General features: G+C 47.5%; 1 protein-coding gene across 1 annotated transcript in view; it reads left to right on the forward strand.

Moving 5' to 3' along the window:
* depdc5 (DEP domain containing 5, GATOR1 subcomplex subunit) overlaps positions 1 to 17,777 on the forward strand; it is a 257,419-nt gene that overhangs the window by 193,535 nt on the left and 46,107 nt on the right. Inside the window, exons 25-26 of the mRNA XM_088000284.1 lie at positions 7,940 to 8,073; positions 10,664 to 10,787. Of these exons, the coding sequence (XP_087856410.1) occupies positions 7,940 to 8,073; positions 10,664 to 10,787 (258 nt within the window). The remainder of the gene's footprint in view (positions 1 to 7,939; positions 8,074 to 10,663; positions 10,788 to 17,777) is intronic.

The following is a 17,777-nucleotide window of genomic DNA, read 5'->3' on the forward strand; positions in this document are numbered from 1 at the left end:
GTCAAAGCCTTTTTCCTCGGATGGTGATGGCTAGCACGAGGGGACTTAGCTTTAAATTGAGGGGTGATTGATATCGGACAGATGTCAGAGGTAGTTTCTTTACTCTGCCTGCGACGGTAGTAGACTCGCCAACCTTAAGGGCATTTAAATGGTCATTGGATAAAAATATGGATGAAAATGGAATAGTGTAGGATTGATAGGCTTCAGATTGGTTCCACAGGTCAGTACAACACCGCAGGCCAAATGGCCTGTTCTGCGCTGGAATGTCCTATGTTAACAGCATGAGCCGAAGGGCCTGTTCTGTGCTGGAATGTTCTATGTTAACAGCGTGGGCCGAAGGGCCTGTTCTGCGCTGGAATGTTCTATGTTAACAGCATGAGCCGAAGGGCCTGTTCTGTGCTGGAATGTTCTATGTTAACAGCGTGGGCCGAAGGGCCTGTTCTGTGCTGGAATGTTCTATGTTAACAGCATGGGCCGAAGGGCCTGTTCTGTGCTGGAATGTTCTATGTTAACAGCGTGGGCCGAAGGGCCTGTTCTGTGCTGGAATGTTCTATGTTAACAGCGTGGGCCGAAGGGCCTGTTCTGTGCTGGAATGTCCTATGTTAACAGCGTGGGCCGAAGGGCCTGTTCTGTGCTGGAATGTTCTATGTTAACAGCGTGGGCCGAAGGGCCTGTTCTGTGCTGGAATGTTCTATGTTAACAGCGTGGGCCGAAGGGCCTGTTCTGTGCTGGAATGTTCTATGTTAACAGCGTGGGCCGAAGGGCCTGTTCTGCGCTGGAATGTTCTATGTTAACAGCATGAGCCGAAGGGCCTGTTCTGTGCTGGAATGTTCTATGTTAACAGCATGAGCCGAAGGGCCTGTTCTGTGCTGGAATGTTCTATGTTAACAGCATGAGCCGAAGGGCCTGTTCTGTGCTGGAATGTTCTATGTTAACAGCATGAGCCGAAGGGCCTGTTCTGTGCTGGAATGTTCTATGTTAACAGCATGAGCCGAAGGGCCTGTTCTGTGCTGGAATGTTCTATGTTAACAGCATGAGCCGAAGGGCCTGTTCTGCGCTGGAATGTTCTATGTTAACAGCATGAGCCGAAGGGCCTGTTCTGTGTGCTGGAATGTTCTATGTTAACAGCGTGGGCCGAAGGGCCTGTTCTGCGCTGGAATGTTCTATGTTAACAGCATGAGCCGAAGGGCCTGTTCTGCGCTGGAATGTTCTATGTTAACAGCATGAGCCGAAGGGCCTGTTCTGTGTGCTGGAATGTTCTATGTTAACAGCGTGGGCCGAAGGGCCTGTTCTGTGCTGGAATGTTCTATGTTAACAGCGTGGGCCGAAGGGCCTGTTCTGCGCTGGAATGTTCTATGTTAACAGCGTGGGCCGAAGGGCCTGTTCTGTGCTGGAATGTTCTATGTTAACAGCGTGGGCCGAAGGGCCTGTTCTGTGCTGGAATGTTCTATGTTAACAGCGTGGGCCGAAGGGCCTGTTCTGTGCTGGAATGTTCTATGTTAACAGCGTGGGCCGAAGGGCCTGTTCTGCGCTGGAATGTTCTATGTTAACAGCGTGGGCCGAAGGGCCTGTTCTGTGCTGGAATGTTCTATGTTAACAGCGTGGGCCGAAGGGCCTGTTCTGTGCTGGAATGTTCTATGTTAACAGCGTGGGCCGAAGGGCCTGTTCTGTGCTGGAATGTTCTATGTTAACAGCGTGGGCCGAAGGGCCTGTTCTGTGCTGGAATGTTCTATGTTAACAGCGTGGGCCGAAGGGCCTGTTCTGTGCTGGAATGTTCTATGTTAACAGCGTGGGCCGAAGGGCCTGTTCTGCGCTGGAATGTTCTATGTTAACAGCGTGGGCCGAAGGGCCTGTTCTGTGCTGGAATGTTCTATGTTAACAGCGTGGGCCGAAGGGCCTGTTCTGTGCTGGAATGTTCTATGTTAACAGCGTGGGCCGAAGGGCCTGTTCTGCGCTGGAATGTTCTATGTTCCATGTTCTTCCCGAGAAAGCGTGAACTCATTTCTTCAGCTTCTGAATAATTAAAGATCTTTCTAAATTAAAAGTTACGCTTTTCCTTTTGTACTTTTTCTTTCCATTCTTTCTCACAATCCAGTTTTTCCTTTCATTTCCCATTCTATAATTGGTTTGCCAATTTATTTCACCCACTCTAATTCCCCCTCCTCTCGTTGTCTATTTTCCCAATCTTTTTCTCTCAGGTAAAAGACTCTGCAATCCTTCACCAAGGATCTAGCTGTCTTGTTGTGTTCACAGTGCAGTTAACAATACTCCTCTCCAATGACTTTACTTGATCCGTAACAATGTAAGAGAGAGGAGCAGGTGTAGGACATTCAGCCCCTCAGTTCTGTTCTGTCATTCAATCAGATTATAGAGTCACTGAGTTGTACAGTAGGGGAGACACACCCTTCGGTCCAACTCGTCCACACCGACCAGATATCCTAAATTAATCTCGTCCCATTTGCCAGCATTTATCCTTCCTATTCATGGCTCCAGCCAGATGCCTTTTAAATGCTGTAATTGTACCAGCCTCCATTGCTTCCTTTGGCAGCTCATTCCATGCACGCACCACCCTCTGCATGAAGAAGTTGCCCCTTATGTCCCTTTTAAATCTAATGTCTACTCCCTTTAAGAATTTTGTAAGTCTCAACGAGATCATTGCTCATCCTTCTGAACTCCAGAGTCTCCTCAATCTCTCCTCATAGGTCAGTCCCACCATCCCAGGAATCGGGTTGACGAACCTCTGCTGCATTCCCCTCAATGACGTGTACACCCCCCCCCCCCTTTGTGTTAGGGGATCAAAACTGCCTACAACACTCTCTAAATGCAGTCCATCCATGGTTCGATAACAACTGGAGCCAAATCCTCTCACCATAAAGGCCAAGTAAAATTTGCCGCCTTAATTGCTTGCACCAGCATGTCAGCAGCAGTCAGTGGCTCAAGAGCATGGGCAGCTCCTGGTGCCTTTGGAGATCCACATTTTACACTCACTCACAAGATGAGGAATACTCTGCACCGCAATTCATCCTATGAAAATGGATAGCCCCATACTTCTCCACATTAAATTCCATCTGCTATGCTTATGCCCATTCACTCGGTCCAAATCCCTTTGAAGGTCATCTTCTACCTCAGTTTGATCTTGCCACACCATCCCATATCCTTTAATTACCTCAGTGTGCAAAAATCCATCAGTCTCCATCTGCTATACGCTCGAAGTCTGAGTCGAGAATTACAAAGGGTCTTAACCTTAAGAGGAAATGTCTCCCCATTTCCGTTTTCAATACTTGACCCAGTATTCCGAGGCTTGTGTCCTAGATCCCTCAGCCTGGAGTGCACGTTCTCAGCATCTATCCTATCAAGCCCCTTCCCAAAGTTATAATAGAATCACCCCTTACTATTAAGCTTCAGAGAGTAAGGGTCTAATCTGTCAGGCAATCCTTTTACCCCAGGAATTGGTCTCGCAAATTTATATTGCACACCCTCAAGAGGTAGTATATTGTTCCTTGATGAAAGTGACCAAACCCCTATACAGCAATCCAGTTGTGGTCCCTTTAGAGTCCAATACAGTTCTCCAGCTCTGTCAGGAGCAGCAGTTTTCTTGATACACTCTGATGTGACATTGTGATTTCCACAGCACCAATCATATACTGTCAGCAATGTGATTGGATTTGCACATGAAAACATGAACCTCATTTGGAGTGAGGTGAGCTTTCAGTCCACATCTGAGCTGTCATTGAGCCTCCCCCTGTTTCCCTCACTGGAGTATCATCTCACTGACTCCCACTTATCTGCTGCTGAAATCCTTGTGCATACAATTGTCACCTCTAGACTTGTCTGTCCCAGCAAAGTCTTCCTCAGTCTCCCATCTTCTACTCTATAACCTTGAAGGCATCCGAATCCTTGGTGCATGTGTTCTAACTTGCATCACGTCACAGTTGCCCATCAACCCTGTGCTCGCTGACCTACATTGGCAGCTGGTTAAACAACATCTCAATTATAGTGTTCTCATCCAGTTTGCAAATTCCTCCCTGTCCTAGCCCCTTCCGATTTCTGTCCTCTTTTGTTTTTGACTGTGCCTCAGTCCAACTTTGAGTTAATTGATTGCTCGAGCTGTCCAGTTGAGATATTACCGTACAGATGAACATACAGACTTATTCCTTACTGGTGGAGCACAATTTCTCCATTTGATTGAATGGGGTTAGGACAAGTACGCAGTGGAACACTGAAAGTCAAACTAAATATTATCACGAAGATATACTCCCTAACGTCAGCTCCACAAAGTGTAAGGTCCATGCCCATCTGTCGAGTCCAAGGACTGTCTATAGCAGGAATGGTGTCTTATAATATAAGCCCCAGCCAATAGCCACGTGGCATCAGTTTTGATTGAAGATGTGAAATTAACTGGGGATGTATATTTTTTGTATAAATATATATAAAATATGTGTGTGTGTGTGTATGTATATATATATATATATATATATATATACACACATACAGATATATCGTTCCTGTACAAAATTACATCCTGAATTTTGTTCCATCCAGAATTGTCCCCAATAACCACATTATTTGATGACACATTTCAACCCTTTTTCTATTGCTTCCGTCTAAAGTGTCAGGCTGCAAGTCCCTTGCTCTGCCTGACTGGATTTAATTTTAGATCCATCAGCTGATTAGCTTTTGACGGGTGCAGTAGTGAGGAGACTGGAGAATATCGATGGGCATTGTTGCCATCAGAGGTTTCCCTTCGGCCTTGGTCACTGGAAGCGTACAGGTTTCACAGCAACAGGGACTGCGTGTGTCTGTGAAAATGAGATTTTCAAGTGGACAGAGATGAATGGTTTAGTGATAGCTGAAGCTGCCAGATTTGGAGTGTTGCAATGAACGTCCACTGTCCTATCGGTCATCCCAGAATGTAGGACCACTGTGGTCAGTCACAGTGTGAAGACTGGAGATAAATGTGACCTTGCTGCTTGTGAGGTACCAGCATAAGGCGAGCAGATTCGAATTCTGGAATATTCCTTTCACCGTTCAAGCTTCCCTCTATTCATTTGAGGCCGATTTTCCCAGGGAAGGGCATCCAGTGTCTGATTGTGACGCAGATTGAAATTGGTGGGTACGATGTTGTAGTGTCGCAAGAGGGTCAGGGATGGGAACTTAAATACCCAAAGGTACGCATCCTATCGAAAGGTGGGCATTGGGGGTGGAGTTGTTTGTTAGTAAGGAATTAAATTAAATCGATAGCAAGATGTGATGTAGAGTTGGAAGGCGATTAACCTCTGTGGGTAGAGTTGAGGAACAGCTAGAGAAAAGAGCCTGATAGGAGTTGTGTACACAGGCCTCCTAGCGGTAGTCAGGATGTGGGGAAGAAAATAAATCAGGAAATAAAGTAATCGTGAGGGACTTTCACATGCAGGTGGAGTGGGAAAGAACAGGAATTTGTGGAAAGTCTGCGAGATGTTTAGTTTTGGGAGCAGCTTGTGGTAGAGAACAGACAATTCTGGGTGTGGTGATGTGTAATGAGGCTCACTTGATCGGGCAGTCTAAGGTAAAGGAATCCCCAGGGGAGAGTGACTATAACCTGATAGAATTCACCCCACAGTTTGAGAGGGAGAAGCTGGAATCAGATGTAATGGTATTACAATTAAGTAAAGGGAACTACAAAGACACGAGGGAGGAGCTGGCCAGAGTTGATGAGCAGGGGATTCCAGCAGGGAAGATGGCGGAGCAGCGATGGCACCAGTTTCTGGGAGGTACAGCAGACATTCTAAAGGGAGGGGGAGGCAACCATGACTGGCAAGGTTAAAACTCACACAACACCAGGTTATAGTCCAGCAGGTGTAATTGGAAGTACTCGCTTTTGGAGCGCTGCTCCTTCGTCAGGTGGTTGTGGAGTGCCAAAAGCTAGTACTTCCAGTTACACCTACAGGACTATAACCTGGCGTTGTGTGAGTTTTAACTTTGTCCACCCCAGTCCAACACCGGCTCCTCCAAGTCATGACTGACAGGAGAATTCAGGGACAACGTAAAAGCAAAAGAAAAAGCATATAATGTGGTGAAATTAGTGGGAAGCCAGAGGATTGGGAAGCCTTTTAATAACAAGTAGAGGATAACAAGAAAAATAATAAGGAAGGAGAAGTGATATCAAAGAAGATTACAAGGGTTTTAGGTTATAAAAGGTAAGAAGGAAGCGAGAGCGGACATTGGTGGAAAGTGAGGCTGGAGAAGTAGTAATGGGGAGCAAAGGGATGGCAGAGGAACTGAAAAGGTACTTTGTGTCAGCTTTCACGGTGGAAGACACCAACACATGCCAGATGGGAGCAGAGGTGAGAAGAAGCTGAAAGGTCTGAAGGTAGGTGCAGCACCTGGACCAATGGACTACACCCCAGAGTTGTGAAGGAGATAGCTGAGGAGATTGTGGAGACATTGGTGGTGATCTTACAGGAATCACTGGAGTCAGGGAGGGTGCCAGAGAACTGGAAACTGATTGATGTCATCCTATTTAAGAAGGGAAGGAGGCAGAAGATGGGAAGTTATAGCTCAGTTAGCCTGACCTTGGTTGTTGGTAAGAGTCCATTATGGAGGTTGAGATTGCAGAGTACTTGGACGTGCATGGTAAAATAGGGCTGAGTCAGTACGGCTTCATCAATGGGAGGTCATGCCTGACGCATCATTTAGAATTCTTTGAGGAGGTAATGAGTGAGTCAGACAAAGGAAAACCAGTGGACATGATGTATTTGGATTTCCAGATGGCCTTGAATATGGTATCACACAGGAGGCTGCTAAATAAAATAAGAGCCCATGGTGTTAGGGGCTAGTACTGGCGTGGATAGAGGATTGGCTGACTGAGGGAAGGCAGAGAGTGGGGATAAAAGGATTTTTTTTTTCAGAATGGCAGCCAGAGACGAGTGGAGTTCTGCAGGTATTGGTGCTGGGACCATAACTATTTACATGTTACTTTAACCATCTGGATGAAGGAAGAATGAGGGCATAATTGCTAAGTTTGCAGATGACATGAAGATAGCTGGAGGGACAGGTAGTTTTAAGGAAGTGGAAGGCTGTAGAAGGTCTTGGACAGGCTCAGAGTGGGAAAGGAAGTAGCAGATGGAATACAATGTGGGAAAGTGTGAGGTTATGCACTTTGATAAGAAAGATTTTGTGACTCTGTAATAGAGGTGTAGAATATTTTCTAAATGGAGAAAGGCTTCAGAAATCTGGGAGTCTAGTTCAGGATTTTCTTAGGGTTAACCTGCGGGTTCAGTTGACAGGAAGATAAACGCAAAGTTAGCATTCATTTCAAGAGGGCTGCAATACAAGGGCACTGTTGGACTACTGAGGCTGTAGAAGGCTCTGGTCAGACCACATTTGGAATACCCAGAGCAGTTTTGGGTCCCGCATCGAAGGAGGGATGTGCTGACATTTGTGGGGGTCCAGCGGAGGTTTACAAGAATGAGCTCTGGCAGGAAGGGATGGATGAGGACTCTGGGTCCGTACTCAGTGGAGTTTAGAAAGATAAGGGGCGTATCTAATTGAAACTTACAGAATACTGGATAGAGGGGGCGTGGAGATGATGTTTCCACTTGTAAGCCCTGAGGACATAGCCTCCGGGTGAAGGGACGACCCTTTCGAACTGAAATGAGGAGGAATTGCTTCAGCCAGAGGGTGAGGAACCTGTGGAACTCATAGCTGCAGAAGGAGGCCAAGCCATTGAGTGAGTTTAAGACCGAGATAGAGAGGTCCCTGATTAGTAAGGGGATCAAGGGTTACAGGGAGAAGGGTAAGAGGAATATCAGCCATGATGGAATGGTGGAGCAGACCTGATTGGCTGAATGGTCTAATTCTGCTCCAATATCTTATGGTTTTATAATTGGCTTTCAGGTGTTCATGAATGTGATGCTTAAGGTTTGTTCAATTTGTCTGGTTTCTGCAATTCATCTTTCAGAAAGGGGCTCCCATAAAAGGACTGCAGGTGACCGGGCCCCTATCGAACTATCCGACTGAACCAGCAGGTCCACCCCTTGGGAAGAAGGGAACATCAGCTCTGTCCGCCTTGCTGGAGATGGAAGCCAACCAGAGGTGAGCCCTCCTTTGCTGTCAGTGGATTATTACACTGTGATCCAAGTTATTCATCAGCGTTTCCTCTGTGACAGCAGAAACCATTAGATTATAATCTCTCCATCCTTCCTTCTATCTCTCCATCCCACCTTTCCTTCGTTCCTCCATCTCTTTCTTCATTCCTGCCTCCCTCCCTCATTCCTTTCCTACCTCATAAAACTCATGATTTGGAGATGCCGGTGTTGGACTGGGGTGGACAAAATTAAAAATCACACAACACCAGGTTATAGTCCAACAGGTTTATTTGGAAGCACTAGCTTTCGGAGCACTGCTCCTTCATCAGGTGGTTGTGGAGGACACAATTGTAAGACACAGAATTTACAGCAAAAGTTTACAGTGTGATGTAACTGAAATTATACATTGAGAAATACCTTAATTGTTTGTTATATCACACTAAGGTTTTGCTATAAATTCAGTGTGTTACAATTGTGTCTCCCACAATCACCTGATGAAGGAGTGTCGCTCTGAAAGTTAGTGCTTCCAGTTAAACCTGTTGGACTACAACCTGGTGTTGTGTGAGTTTTTAACTTCATAAAACTCCGTACTCTTGCTGGAGAGGCACTTTAACCTTTACTTGCTGTTCGGACTGGGAATTGAGTGAAGTGGAAATCATTAACGCGATTGAATTTGCACTGAGGAGAAAGCACATCAGAAATACCACCTTCATTCAGTTGTTAATGATTGTGTAAACAGCTCTCTAGACTGTTCCCACAAAACTCACTCCCCAAACAAAGCATATGAAAGATTTCTGGGGTTGACTCCGTCAGGGTGATCTGCTTCATTACACGGGCTCCAGTCGAATAGCTCAGAGATTTCGATTCCACATTTGATTTGGGATTAATGCATCAGATTGTTGAACATTTTCAATCTGTTCCCTCCCCGTTAATTGCAGGTTTCAGCCCGGGTGGCGGTGAGAATTTTCTGAGCCATGAGATCCCAGTGGATCTGAGGAATACAGGTTGAAATCGCCAGCTTTTTTCACAGACAGCATGAGAACTAAAGCTGCAAAAGTTTGGGCTTTGCTCTGTTTTACTGGCAAGTTAAAATAAAGCGAGAGATTTCTAAAATAAAGCGAGGGATTTTGAACTGTCATTTTGGTGGAGATTGGAGAGTTTTTGAGGGTTTTTGAGAAATAAGTATCATGTATACTGTATATACATTAATACCAAATATTCACTCCTGTCATTGATGTTCAGTAGCAGCAGTGTGTACAACCTATATGGTGCACTGCAGAAATTCACCAAAGATCCTCAGACAGCACCTTTCAAACCCATGACCACTTCCATCTAGAAGGACAAGGATAGAATATACCTGCATGGTCCCCTCCAAGCCTCTTACCATCCTGACTCGGATAGATATCGCTGTTTCTTCATTGTCACTGGGTCAAAATCCTGGAATTCCCTCCCTAACGGCATTGTGGGTCAATCTACAGCAGGAGGACTGCAGCGGTTCAAGAAGACAGCTCACCCCCACCTTCTCAAGGGGGCAACTAGGGACGGGCAGTAAATGGCCAGCAAAGCCACATACGACTGAAAACGATTATACTCCAGCAATAGTTGCTCTTGTAAATGAGTCAACCCCAGAAATCTTTCATATGCTTTGTTTGGGGAGTGAGTTTTGTGGGAACAGTCTAGAGAGCTGTTTACACAATCGCTCTCCTCTTACTAAACATTGCAAATACAGGCCTAGGCAGCTAGGCCCTGCTGAATTCAGGACCACATCCAGCAACCGGTGTCAGTGCCATTGTTATTGGTTGGTAGTTAGGAATCTAGGAGCAGTAGACCATTCAGCCCCTTGAACCTACTCCGCTGATGTGGATCATGGGTAATATCTACCTCACTGCCAGATTTTACACTCTCCCTGTATCCCTTCAGATCTTTAGTAATGAGAAATCTACCAACTCTGTCTTGAAATTAATATCTGTGCTCCCACCGTCCTCGAGGTAAAGAATTCCAAATATTATCCATCCACTTGATTTCAAAAGACCAGACGTGGATTCTAAACTCTGCCAAAGTTGGCCTCAAAAACTTGCCTTGTGCGCAAATACAAATTGTCAATAAAGCTCCAGTCTCAATGCAATACAACTGGGGTGTGAGTTTTGAATGGGATGTTCTTAAAAATTCACTCCTGGGATGTGGGTGGGGCTGGCTGGGTCAGAATTTATTGCCCATCCCTAGTTGCCCCTTGAGAAGGTAGTAGTGAGCTGCTGTCTTGAGACGCTATGGCACTTGATAACAGTGGGTGCCCCTCAGTTATACTTGCTTCATAACTGCACAATTGGGTTCACGTGGTAGTGTCCCTACCTCTGGATCAGGAAACCTGGGTTTGCATCCCACTTGCTCCAGACTTGGGTCACAACAGGTCTGACCATGTGGATTTTAAAATGCCCCTCCTAGTTGTGCACCTATAGATGAGAATTCCACATTCTTGTGATCCTCTTGATGCTGGAGTAGCTCCTGCCTCAAAGTTCCTGGCGTTGTCGCGACAAGGTTCAGTTTTAACACCGCCGCTACATTACCTTCTGTTTTATTTCCCTTCCAATGACCTGTAGGAGCTTTGAGGAGCAACAGGCAGCAGTCCATTCGGGGAAAGGTGCTGGCCCGGCCTCTGACAGCACCCCGCACTCCGTGGCAAACGTCGCTGTCACTCCCAGCTACGTTGACAGCCCAAGAAAGGTAATAGAGACCTCTCACTGCTGTCTGCTCAGCCGTTCAGAGTTCTGAGGTTGGGAGGTTTAATTTGACAGGGAGTCAGAGTATGCTCCGTGAACACCAGGCTGGTGACTGAGTGGTATTTCTTGTGGGTTCAGACACAGACAGTAAACCTCTGTGGATGTTCTCGAACAGCAGAGCGAGGGAGGCAGGCAGATGTCCATGCGAGCAATCAGGATCAGCTGTTCGTGAGCAGATCAATGTCCATTTAATCGTGAGGGACTAAAAACTTTCAGATGTACAATGGTTTTATTGTTAATCCATATTTTAACACAAACACCAGTTTGCACATTTCCCTTTCCCTGTCCATGAGCTAACTTCCTCCCTGGGAAAAACCCAGCTTTCTTCTTTCAATTACAAAAGCATTAAAATTAAAACTGCACACGAGGTGCATTCTAACTTCAACCAGATTACAAAGACAATTTAGCCGGTTAAATCAGAATGGTGTTGGAAAGGGTACAGATGCACCCATGGGATCACGAGAAGCTGCCTGGTGCCAGTGACCACTCTGTGCTCCCTTTCCAAGGATGCATAGATACAAACGGAACTGTGAAAGAGTGGCACGCACTCGGGGGTTACAGCCCCATCTGTGGTCTGCTGCCTAGACGTCCATACTCCGCAAGGATCACCTCCCGCCACTCACCCCCCCCATCCAGTCTCCTTGCACTAATACCCTCCTCTGCTTCACCGAATTAGTCCTCACCCTCAATAACTTTTCCTTCAATTCTTGACATTTCCTCCAGGGGGTGCCCATGGGCACCCTGATGGGCCTCAGCTATGTCTGCCACTTTGTTAGCTCTGTTGAACAATCCCTCTTCAGTACCTACACAGGCACTGTGCCCCAACTCTTCTGCCGTTACATCGATGACTACATCACTTCAGCATCCTGCACCCAGGCTGAACCAGAGCAGTTCATCGACCTTGCCCACAACTTCCACCCTGCTCTCAAATTCACTTGGTCCATCTCGGACACCTCCCTCCCCTTTCTTGACCTCTTCATTTCCATCTCTGGTGACAGTCTCATAGACGGATGTTTGCGATAAACCCACAGACTCTCACAACTACCTGGATTACACTTCCTCCCACCCAGTGTCCCGCACGAAAGCCATCCCGTTTTCCCAATTCCTCTGTCTCCGTTGCATCTGCTTTGACGAGGAGACATTCCACTCCCAAGCATCCCAGATATCCAACTATTCATGCTTTCCCCTCCTCTGTCATCCAGGCAGCTTTCCATTGCACCTCGTCCATTTCTGCTCCACTGCTCTAAACTCCCCCCCCCCCCCCCCCCCCCCCCCCCCACCCCCCCACCCCCCCAGCGCCCCCTCCCCAAACATAATGAAGACAGGGTCCCCCTTGTCTTCCCTTGCCATCCCAGTAGTCATCGCATCAATGTATCACCTTCAAACACTTCCGTCAACTCCACCTCAACCCCACCAGCAAGAACATCTTCCATCCCTACCCCTCTCTGCCTTCCACAAGGACCATTCCCTTTGTCACTCCTTGGTTCACGCCACTCTCCCCACCAACCTCCCCAACTCCCCTGGTAACTTCCCTGGCAACTGCAAATGATACAATACATGCTAGCACACTATCTCCCTTACCTCTATCCAGGGCCCCAAGCAGTCCTTCCAGGTGAAGCAGGTTCACTTGCCTCTTCTCCAACCAGGTTTACTGCATCCAGTGCCCCTGATGTAATCTTCTCTACATCAGTGAGACCAAATGTAAATTAAGGGAATGTTTCGCAGAGCGTCTCAGCCAGGCCCATGAGGGCCAGCCTGATCTCCTGGTCACTGCCCATTTCAATTCCCCTTCCCACACCCTCTTCAATATGTCTATCCTCGGCATGCTCCATTGCCAATCAGCCTGGAGGACTCAACATTGCGTTTTCCAATTTCAAATAACCTCCCTTCTCATCCCCCAGCTCCCCCTTTATCTGCAGCTCCCCATCCCCATCCCCATCCCCATCTCCTGTACTGAAGAAGGGTTACACCCGACATGTTGACATCTCCCCCTCCTGATGCTGCCTGGCTTGCTGTGTTCTTCCAGCCTCCTGCCCGTCTGCCTTAATAGCCAGCCTGGTTGAGCAGGACTCCAACTCCTTTTTGTTTCAATAAGTACACCCCAACTCATAAATAACCTGTCCAATCACCACATCTCAATCAATTGTGGAGTAGTTCGGGTGGAACCTTGAAAGGGACCTGCATTTCTGACAGTGACAGAGACACCAAATCACACAACACACTGTAAAATATGTGAAAAATTACAACAGGAATGGAAACACAAGACGTTTCACACCTAGCCACGAAAACAGTGACCACAAAACCATGACCAATGAGCTAAGTTTATGTGGAGTATCATCAGGAGGAGAATGAAGAGGAGAATGGAAGTTGTCCTTGCACCAACATTCATCCCCCCAGTCATCCTCAGTGAAACAGACTATTTGGCCATTATTACATCGGGTGTTTTGTGGGATCTTGCTGTGTTCAAATTGGTTCTCATCATATACAAAGTGACTGCGGTTCCAAAGTACCTCTCGCAGCGATGTGCTTTCAGAAGTACTGAGGTTCTAGAAGCAGCTAGACAAATGCAAGTCTTTCCTTTTTTAAAAAAAGACACCATAGATTATGTGAGTATGGTTGCTTTGTCTTGGTAACACACCATGTTGTGGGTGGTATAGAAAGCAGACTCTGTACCCTGCGGGAGTTCACGTTGTGGGTGGTATAGAAAGCAGACTCTGTGCCCTGCGGGAGTACACGTTGTGGGTGGTATAGAAAGCAGACTCTGTGCCCTGCGGGAGTACACGTTATGGGTGGTATAGAAAGCAGACTCTGTACCCTGCGGGAGTACACGTTGTGGGTGGTATAGAAAGCAGACTCTGTACCCTGCGGGAGTACACGTTGTGGGTGGTATAGAAAGCAGACTCTGTACCCTGCGGGAGTACACATTGTGGATGGTATAGAAAGCAGACTCTGTACCCTGCGGGAGTACATGTTGTGGATGGTATAGAAAGCAGACTCTGTACCCTGCGGGAGTACATGTTGTGGGTGGTATAGAAAGCAGACTCTGTACCCTGCGGGAGTACACGTTGTGGGTGGTATAGAAAGCAGACTCTGTACCCTGCGGGAGTACACATTGTGGATGGTATAGAAAGCAGACTCTGTACCCTGCGGGAGTACACGTTGTGGGTGGTATGGAAAGCAGACTCTGTACCCTGCGGGAGTACACGTTGTGGGTGGTATAGAAAGCAGACTCTGTACCCTGCGGGAGTACATGTTGTGGGTGGTATAGAAAGCAGACTCTGTACCCTGCGGGAGTACACGTTGTGGATGGTATAGAAAGCAGACTCTGTACCCTGCGGGAGTACATGTTGTGGGTGGTATAGAAAGCAGACTCTGTACCCTGCGGGAGTACATATTGTGGGTGGTATAGAAAGCAGACACTGTACCCTGCGGGAGTACATGTTGTGGGTGGTATAGAAAGCAGACTCTGTACCCTGCGGGAGTACATGTTGTGGGTGGTATAGAAAGCAGACTCTGTACCCTGCGGGAGTACACGTTGTGGATGGTATAGAAAGCAGACTCTGTACCCTGCGGGAGTACATGTTGTGGGTGGTATAGAAAGCAGACTCTGTACCCTGCGGGAGTACATATTGTGGGTGGTATAGAAAGCAGACACTGTACCCTGCGGGAGTACATGTTGTGGGTGGTATAGAAAGCAGACTCTGTGCCCTGCGGGAGTACATGTTGTGGATGGTATAGAAAGCAGACTCTGTGCCCTGCGGGAGTACATGTTGTGGATGGTATAGAAAGCAGACTCTGTGCCCTGCGGGAGTACATGTTGTGGGTGGTATAGAAAGCAGACTCTGTACCCTGCGGGAGTACATGTTGTGGGTGGTATAGAAAGCAGACTCTGTACCCTGCGGGAGTACATGTTGTGGGTGGTATAGAAAGCAGACTCTGTGCCCTGCGGGAGTACACGTTGTGGATGGTATAGAAAGCAGACTCTGTGCCCTGCGGGAGTACACGTTGTGGATGGTATAGAAAGCAGACTCTGTACCCTGCGGGAGTACATGTTGTGGGTGGTATAGAAAGCAGACTCTGTACCCTGCGGGAGTACATGTTGTGGATGGTATAGAAAGCAGACTCTGTGCCCTGCGGGAGTACATGTTGTGGGTGGTATAGAAAGCAGACTCTGTGCCCTGCGGGAGTACACGTTGTGGGTGGTATAGAAAGCAGACTCTGTGCCCTGCGCGAGTACACGTTGTGGATGGTATAGAAAGCAGACTCTGTGCCCTGCGGGAGTACATGTTGTGGGTGGTATAGAAAGCAGACTCTGTACCCTGCGGGAGTTCACGTTGTGGATGGTATAGAAAGCAGACTCTGTGCCCTGCGGGAGTACATGTTGTGGGTGGTATAGAAAGCAGACTCTGTACCCTGCGGGAGTTCACGTTGTGGATGGTATAGAAAGCAGACTCTGTGCCCTGCGGGAGTACATGTTGTGGGTGGTATAGAAAGCAGACTCTGTACCCTGCGGGAGTACACGTTGTGGGTGGTAGAGAAAACAGACTCTGTACCCTGCGGGAGTACACGTTGTGGGTGGTATAGAAAGCAGACTCTGTACCCTGCGGGAGTACATGTTGTGGATGGTATAGAAAGCAGACTCTGTACCCTGCGGTGGTTCATGTTGTGGGTGGTATAGAAAGCCGACTCTGTACCCTGCGGGAGTTCATGTTGTGGATGGTATAGAAAGCAGATTTTGTACCCTGCGGTGGTTCATATTGTGGATGGTATAGAAAGCAGACTCTGTACCCTGCGGTGGTTCATATTGTGGATGGTATAGAAAACAGACTCTGTACCATGCGGGAGTTCATATTGTGGATGGTGTAGAAAGCAGACTCTGTACCCTGCGGGGGTTCATATTGTGGATGGTATAGAAAGCAGACTCTGTGCCCTGCGGGAGTACACGTTGTGGATGGTATAGAAAGCAGGCTCTTTACCCTGCGGGAGTTCATGTTGTGGGTGGTATAGAAAGCAGACACTGTACCCTGCGGGAGTTCACGTTGTGGATGGTATAGAAAGCAGACTCTGTACCCTGCAGGAGTACATGTTGTGGGTGGTATAGAAAGCATACACTGTACCCTGCGGGAGTTCACGTTGTGGATGGTATAGAAAGCAGACACTGTACCTTGCTGATGTGGCTCAAGCCAACGTCATAGAGATGTACAGCAGAGAAACAGACCCTTCACTCCAACCCGTCCATGCCGACCAGATATCCCAACCCAATCTAGTCCCATTTGCCAGCATTTAGCCCGTATTCCTCTATTCATATACCCATCCAGATGCCTTTTAAATGTTGTAAATGTACCAGCCTCCACCACTTGCTTTGGCAGCTCATTCCATACACATACCACCATCTACGTGAAAAAGTTGCCCCTTAGGTCTCTCTTATATCTTTCCCCTCTCACCCTAAACCTATGCCCTCTCGTTCTGGACTCGCCCACCCCAGGGAAAAGACCTTGTCTATTTATTCTATCCAAGCCCCTCATGGTTTTATTAAAAACCTCTGTAAGGTTGCCCCTCAGCCTCCAGTGTTCCAGTGAAAACAGCCCTGGCAACATCCTTGTAAATCTTTTCTGAACCCTTTCAAGTTTCACATTCTCAGGGCGAATGATTGTTTTGTTTGAAAAGCGAAATTGTGTAATCTCATAGAATCTCTGAAGGAAACCCGCTCCTGCTGTTCTTTGGACTCTGCCATGTGGTTTTTTAAAAAAATGTTTTTGATTAGATTCCCTACAGTGTGGAAACAGACCCTTCAGCCCAACAAGTCCACACCAACCCTCCCATGAGTAACCCACATCCGATCCATTTCCCACTGACTTATGCACCTAACACTATGGGCAATTTACCAAGGCCAATTCACCCTAACCTGCACATCTTTGGACTGTGGGAGGAAACCGGAGCACCCAGAGGAAACCCACGCAGACACGGGGAGAATGTGCAAACTCCACACAGTCACCCGAGGCCGGCATTGAACCTGGGACCCTGGTGTTGTGAGGCAGCAGTGCTAACCACTGAGCCACCATGCCACCCCAAAAATGCAGTGTTAGCTTTGACCAGTTCTGATCACAGGGATTGGAGGAATCAAGGTCACTTGTTATGTCATGAGGTACAAATGTACAAGTGGGGTTCACTCATCCTGGGTGACCAGTCAGTTAGATCCTGGCTGACCTGCGTCTTGCCTCCAGCTCCTTGCTGTTGTTCTACGTCCTCTCTCCACCTCCATCTGAAGACTTCAGCAGTCACCCTGCGAACAGTTCCAGGCATTTCGCTAGGGACAAAAGCAAAGGTTGCTGGAAAAGCCCAGCAGATCTGGCAGCACCCTGTGGAGAGAAATCAGAGTTAACGTTTCAGGTCGAGTGACCCTTGCTCAGATACCCCTCTGCAGGTTTAACTCGCCGGCATTTCGCTCACCTCTGAATAAATAACTTCCCATGTTGTTTCTGCCATGCCAATTGTGCCCCTCCCCATGTAATCCCGATATCATTGTTAAAGAAAGCATCCCGGCTTATTGCGAAAGGTGATCCACAGCAGAATATAAGTTATTGTTGCTGCAGAATCCAGGTGAAGTCAGCCCTTGGCTGGAGCTGCTGTGGATGCAGACACCGAATCCATGGCCACAATGACTGGTTTCCCCACTCCACCTTTACAAGGTGCCATGTAGTGGAGTTAAAGTGCTGCAGTCTGAGTGTTGTCTTTTTATCACACAAGGAGGAGGCACGAGGTTTGTGTGAATAATGAGAGGTCCATTTCGGGTGTGAAATCTTTCCTTTTCTCGCAGCACCAGACCAGCACTGCTGTTGCTGCAGCTGTTCTGTTTTTGAGCAGCAGACTCAACACAGTCTTGATCTTCATGGGTGTTAATTATGCATGAAACCCAGGCTGCACCCAGTGTGTC

This window comes from Chiloscyllium plagiosum, unplaced genomic scaffold (genome assembly GCF_037043375.1).
Source record: "Chiloscyllium plagiosum isolate Xiang-an unplaced genomic scaffold, Cpla_swu_hap1 HiC_scaffold_24, whole genome shotgun sequence".
In the NCBI taxonomy this organism is placed as follows: Eukaryota; Metazoa; Chordata; class Chondrichthyes; order Orectolobiformes; family Hemiscylliidae; genus Chiloscyllium; species Chiloscyllium plagiosum.